The sequence below is a fragment of the Elephantulus edwardii genome, unplaced genomic scaffold (assembly GCF_000299155.1).
Source record: "Elephantulus edwardii isolate Elephantulus edwardi_28Jun2011 unplaced genomic scaffold, EleEdw1.0 scaffold00211, whole genome shotgun sequence".
NCBI lineage: Eukaryota > Metazoa > Chordata > Mammalia > Macroscelidea > Macroscelididae > Elephantulus > Elephantulus edwardii.
In genome coordinates, this window is record NW_006399961.1 from 4,781,142 (window position 1) to 4,788,044 (window position 6,903).

General features: G+C 43.4%; 1 protein-coding gene across 1 annotated transcript in view; it reads left to right on the plus strand.

The window, feature by feature from the left end:
- LOC102850651 (phosphoinositide 3-kinase regulatory subunit 6-like) overlaps positions 1-5,813 on the plus strand; it is a 23,038-nt gene extending 17,225 nt beyond the window's left edge. The window contains exon 2 of the mRNA XM_006897552.1: positions 5,006-5,813. Coding sequence (XP_006897614.1) covers positions 5,006-5,813 — 808 coding nt within the window. The remainder of the gene's footprint in view (positions 1-5,005) is intronic.
- Positions 5,814-6,903: the final 1,090 nt, after the last annotated feature.

Sequence of the window (6,903 nt, forward strand, 5' to 3'; positions counted from 1 at the left end):
TGAGAGTACCATGGACTGCTAGGAAAACAAACAGATTCATCCTGGAAAGGGTTAAACTGGGTGGCTCCTTGGAGGCAAGGATTCTGAGGCTACATCTAACATACTTTGGACATGTTGTAAGGAGAGACCAGTCCTTGGAGAAGGACATCATGCTTGGGAGGATGGAGAGACAGCGCAGGAGGGGAAGGTCCTCTATGAGGCAGACTGATTCAGTGACTGGGGTAATTGGGATGGGAGTGTCAGAGACAGTGCAATTGGCACAGGACAGAGCAGAGTTTAGGGCTGTTGTACATAGGGGTCACTATGAGTCTCAAGCGACTTGACGGCACATAACAACAAAAACAACAACGTCCGTTGTAGTCAACTCAATGACACTCATAACAACATCAATGAGTGTTTAACCATTGTGTCACCATAACTGTTTAATTTTTCTTTAATGGGAGAAAATCTCTCTTCCAATGAGATAGAGGGTAGAGACAAGATGAAAGGCAGGTACAAGATGAAGAATTAAGGGCAAATACAAAATGGAGGACATAGACAAGATAAAAGATGGACTCGAGATGGAGATGAGATAGAAGAAAGGTAGAAGATGCATATAAGATAAAGGGTAAAGAGAAGACAGAGGATAGGGGACAGAGACAAGCTGGAAAAGGGACAATCTCCTCAAATCTCCAACCTTTCTGTTGGCAGCCAAGCATATTATCCATGCATCATCTCAACTCAAAACTCAAGCTCATTGTCATCCAGTTCATTTCACCGACTCATAACTGCATGGCTAGTGGGTTTTCAGAAGTTGTAAACCACATGGGAAAAGACTACCTATCTTGCTCCCAAGGAGCATCTGATGTACTTTAAATGTTTACCTTTGGGTTTGAGGAATAACTCCTAACTAGTAGGCCATCAGAACTCCCTTCCAGAGATTCAAAAAAATGCCATCATTTTTAACTATGTGTTCACAGTCAAGATATATTTAGCCAAGTAGAGCTAAAATTCTCTATCTCCAAGGTTGACTGAAGACTGGATTAGATAATGTACGCAAACTTTCAACCTTTTCCCTCATTCCAAGTCCAGAGGAAATTATTCTGAAATTTACAAAATGTTCAGTAAATGTATAATGATGTCATTTTTAACAGGATGGGACCTCCAAATCTTTCTCCTTCTGAACAGTAAGTTGGAAATGATAACTTTTCAGTGAATAGCCCAACACTTAACCTTATGCCACCAAAGTTCCTAGTGACATTTAGAGGTATAGGAACTGGCCCTTGCAAATATTTTGTCCCAATTTGCACATCTTATGGATGACAGAATAGATATGTCTTGGAGAAGGTGCAACCAGAGTGCTCTTGGAGGCAAGGATGGCAAGGCTTCATCTCACATACATTAGGCATGTTGTTGTTGTTGCTGTTGCTGTTGTTGTTGCTAAGTGCCATCAAGTTGTAGACTACTCATAGCAACCCTATGAATGAAAGACCTGAACCCTTGTATAACTTTCGTTGTTTCTCCACATTCATAGAGTTTCCAGAGGCAAGTCATTTTGGAAATGGATAGCACTACTGCTTCTAAGCCCCACCAAACACTGTCCACTATGGGTAACCATTATTGCAGTTGACACATCAGTGTCACTGTGTTTAGCATCACAGCAACCACAAGTTACCTCTATACAGCAAATGGACAGACCAGTGATATACTGCTGACCAAAATAATTATTTTTATTAATTTCAGTGAACATCTACAGAGATTTTGGACTTCCATTCATTAATTGTTGTACTTTTCTCCCCACCCACTGCCCCCACCCTCAGTTCGCTCTTCTTGAAAAGCCAAAGAAAAACTCCTTCATTGGTATACAATACCCCACCCCCACCCCCACGCTGAGTATACTCCACTCTGCAACCCTCATTCCAGATTCTTATGACAATCATAATGCCCTAAAATATATTACTTTTAAACTATTCTCTCCCTCATCGGCTTCAATGCAGTAAACATAATTTATCCAAAAGCATTTTTACATCGGAGGCCGAATCATAACATAATCACACCCATTAACAAGTCAACATTCCACCCTAATCCTCACCAGAACCAGCAAACAAACCTCTGAAGAATCTGTCTGCTGCAGACAACTTCCAAACTGGATTCCAGCCCAGGCATGTTGTTAGAAGGGGTTCTTTCTTGGAAAGGGACATCATGCATGGAAAGGTGGAGGGTGAGCTAAAGATGGAAGAACCTTAGTGAGATGGGTTGACACAATAACGGCAGCAGTGGGCTTATGTATGTTAGAGTTGATGAAGATGGCACAGGATAGGCCAGGATTCAGATCTATTCTTCACTGGGTCACTATGAGCCGTATTCGATTTAACAGCACATAAGAACAACAATATGGATGGTAGAACAACACTCAAAACCCAACTCTTCCTTCTTCAAAATTTCTTAGTCTTTTTACTCTGTATCAGAGCCACTAACCAGCTGTGCCTTTGTCACTCACTTCTTTTCTTCCAAATTTTGCAGACACTTACTTGTGCAAACCATTAACACGCAGCCGTTCACTGAAAGGTTGGAGGTTCAAGTTCATCCAGAGATCATTCAAAAGAAAAGCCTGGGGGTCTACTGAGAAAAAAAAAAACAGTCATTGATTACACAATGGAGCACAGTTCCACATTGACTCGTGAGAGGTTGCCATGAGTTGAAATTGACTCTGCAGCAATTTGAATTGGTTTTTCAAAACCTTGACCTTGAAACCTCACCTTGAGATCTTACCTCCCAGCAGGAAACCTGGGGGAAAAAAGTCCTTCCTAAGCAGACCACTGGTGGAGCTGTTCTCTGGCACATTTCCCACTGCCACTCCCAAGTGAACATTCCAGTATTGACTCTCAAAAACTAGGAACTACCTTTTCTTTTAATCTTCCCCTCACTGTTCACATCATCACTTATGTTTTACAGAGTCATTCTTTAAAATATCTTACACAGCTGTCCTCTCCTTATCACACTAATGTCCTTGGTCTTTCTCCTCTAGAAAGCAAACACAAAGACAAAGCAGTCTACTAGACACACAGAAACTAGATCTAAGGTCAATTGAGCTCCTCTAAAGTACACGTGGTGAGATGCAAGTAGGGAAAACCCAAGGTGCTGATTTTTGTGAGCAAAACCTTGGCTACCTTATGTAAACAGGTGTTACTGTTGAATCATCTCAAAGCTGTCCATGCTTTCATCTTGCTTGGATTCACAATCAACAACCTTGGTACCAGCAGTCAGGAAAGTAGAAAACACATCACATTGGTCTGCTATCAGAGATCTCTCCAAAATGCTGAAGAGCGGTGATTTGAGTTTGAAAACTGAGATGCACTTGATTCAGGCCAAGATTTTCTCGGTCACCTGTCATGCATCAGAGAGCTGGACAATGAATTAGGATGAAAGGAAAAGAATTGATGCCTTTGAGTTGTGGTGCTAGAGAAGGGGGCTGAATATCCCATGAACTGCCAAAAGAACAAGCAGATATGTTTTGGGAAAAGTGGAACCAAAGTGCTCACTGGGGCTTAGTGAAGCTAAGTCTTTGATACTTTGGACATGTGGCTAGTCGAGGCTAACTCCTTGGAAAGGGATATCATGCTTGGAAAGATGAGGAAGAAGACCTCCAGTGAGATGGATTGACACTGTGACTTTACCAATGGGCTTTAGCATGTCAGAGATGATAAAGACAGCACAAGAAAGGGCAAGGTTCAGGTCGCTGTCCACAGGATCACTATGAGTCATACTCACCTTGGCAGCACCTAACAACATGTACAAAAGAATGGCACACCACTCGATTCTGTCACATCCTCACAATCTCTGCTGTCTGTGTCCCTTGTCGCGATCATTGCTATCAATCTATCTTATGGAGTATCTCCAGCTTTTTCTCCAACCTACCTTACTATGCATGATGCCTTCTTACAGGGACTAGCCCCTCCTAATAATATGCTCAAAGTAAGTAGGACAGAAGCTGACTATACTGGTGACCAAAAGAGCTTTTGGGTAGAATGTCTTCCACCTTAGATGTTTTTGTTCTTCTGACGGCCGATTGCACTTTCAATCTTCACCAGCATCATAACTCAGGAGGAAACTGGCCATCTTCCTCCAGCTGGGCAGCTGGCATATTCTAACTGCCAGAAAAGTGTGGTTTTTGGGCTAGCGGGACAACTTGCTGGGGACCATGCTACAAGAGGCAACTGAAAATACTCTTTGGTTCAACAATTTCAATCCTTAATGTTAAGCACCAAAATCACTCATCTACCTCATTTAGATTACTAAACAGACTTGCTTCAAGTACCATATCTCACACCCTAGAGAACATTTTGTGAATCTGTAGAGATGTGTCTGTGTATGCATGTGTGTGTGTGCATGTGTTTGTGTGTATGTGTGTGTGAAACTATATGCAACTATTGTTGTTATATTGTTGTTAGGTGCCGTCAAGTACAAACTATAGTGACCCTATGAGCAACAGATCCGAACTCTGTCCTATCCTGTGGCAGCCTCTCAATTGCTGGCACACTAAAGCTCATTGCAGCCGTCACTGTCTCAATACACCTCATTAAAGATCTTCCTCTCCTTCACCAACCCTCAACATTCCCAAGCGTGATGTCCTTCTAAAAGGAATTGCCTCTCCTAGCAACATGTCCAAAGTATGTGAAACAAAGCTTTTCTATCTTTGCCTCCAAGGAGCACACTCTAGCTGCACTTTCTCCAAGACATACTAGTTTGTTCTTCAGGCAATTCATGGGATATTCAACACTATTCTCTCACACCACAGCTCAAAGGCATAAATACTTCTTCAGCCATCCTTAATTATTGTCCAGCACTCAGATATATAGCAAGTGATAGAAAAGACCAAGGCCTGAATGAGCCATACCTTAGTCCTCAAACTGACATCATTTCTCCTTTATAATTGAGAGAAATCTCTTACAGCAGACTTTCCCAGTGAAATGTGTCTCCTGGCTTCCTGACTCCTAGTACAAAGGGTGTTGATTGTAGATCCAAGCAAGATTAAGTCATTGACTGTCAACACCCTGTGTCCAGCCATCCACAAACTGGCTGAGATGCCCCCCTCTTTTGACACATCTCGGACTGTGGACCCCTTCATCCTAGATGTCATCACCTACTATGTTCGAATGGGCACTCAACCCATATATTTCCAGATCTACAAAGTCAAGATCTTCTTCAGCGATGGCAGCCAGGGCCCTGCTGAGGACGTTTTCCTCACGGAGCTGAAGGTGAAAGTTCAGGACTCCAGATTCCCCAAAGATGGTTTTCTCTCCAAGAAGCGAGGTGTGGCAGAGGGCCAAGGGGCCGAGCTCTCCATCTGCTACCAGAAGGCCCTGCTCAGCCACCGGACACGAGAGATCACAGTTTCTCTGCGAGCCACTGGGCTGGTCTTGAAGGCCATTCCAGCCAATGACTCTGAAGGGCCCACCCACTTCCCTCACTCCCCTGCTCCTGCTGCTACAGACCACATATGCCTGAACGTCAGCGTGACAGAGGTTGTCAAATCATCCAACTTAGCAGGAAGGTCTTTCTCCATAGTGACGAACACCTTCCGGACGGCCAACATCCAGATTGAGAGCCAGGAGCAGAGGCTGCTGATGCTGTCACTAGACAAGGACAATCGGCGGACCTTCAAGGACGTGATCAGATTTGAGGTTGCTCCCTGCCCAGAGCCACGTTCTGGGGCCCAGAAGTCCAAGGCATCATGGCGCAGTTCTCACCGACAGAAGGAGACAGAGACCATCAAACCCACACCCAAGCCTCTCCTAATGCCCATCAACACATTCTCTGGCATCATCCAGTGAGCCTCAGGGGGCAAAGGAAGAGCAGAGACCAAGAGCCAAAGGCCCCAAGGAAGGATACACTACCCACTTAGCAACACAAGCCTCGGCTCTCTTGGGCGGCTGAGGTTCTGAGCAGCAATGCCTGAAGCAGAAAGCCTATTCGCGTCCATGGTGGAGAACGATGAGGAGGACCAGACAGGCGGAGGAGTGCCTGAGGGAAGATAACTGCCTCACAAGTGACACATGCAAAGCCTGACTCATTGCCTGAACATCCATGCCCCGTTTTCTGCTCAGGCACCCTACCTATCCCTTAAACCAATGTTTACAGCTGCTGTTTACTCACAACCCTATGACCCAGGAGAAAATAAGGAACAGAAAACGGGACCTCCTCTGTCCCAGGTCGGTTCCCTTTTATCTCTTGGGCCACTGCCCACCCTAACCCACTCCAGTTATGAGGGGCGATGTCCCCTCCAATAAATGCACACTAAATATTTAAAAAAAAGTCATTGACTGTTTCAATATTTTCTCCACCTATCATGCAGCTGTGGGTACACTATTTCAACAATTTCTACATGGACAAGTAATACCGCTTACATTCTTCAAGTTATACCACTAATCTAGCTACCCATTTCCACATTATTACTCCACTACCTTTTAATTCTTTGTCACAATGTTGGGAGGTACTACTGAGAGTGGGTAAATGGGTAACAGGCTGGGCCTGCACAACTGGGAAAAACAAAACCAGTCTTGGTCCCATGCAGCTCTCCAATATATTGTAAGACACAGATGGAGATGAAAATATCTGTTTATCATTTTCTTCTTCACCTATAAATTCAAAGTATCTTTTGCACATACACATTCAAGCTTCTTAAGGATGCATTTAAAGGGTAACATCACTGTGCTTTATTTTGAATTTTACCAAGAGTTGCTCATTGTCTTGCAAAATATTTAAAAGCAAAGCACCTTCTACAACAATGAATGAATGGAAATTCAAAGCCTTTGTAAATTTTCACTGAAATTAATAACAAATTTAAATTTAAAAAAAATAATTAAGTTAGAGTAAGGATGGCAATGGATTTATAACTGCTCAAGCTAATAACACTATATCGTG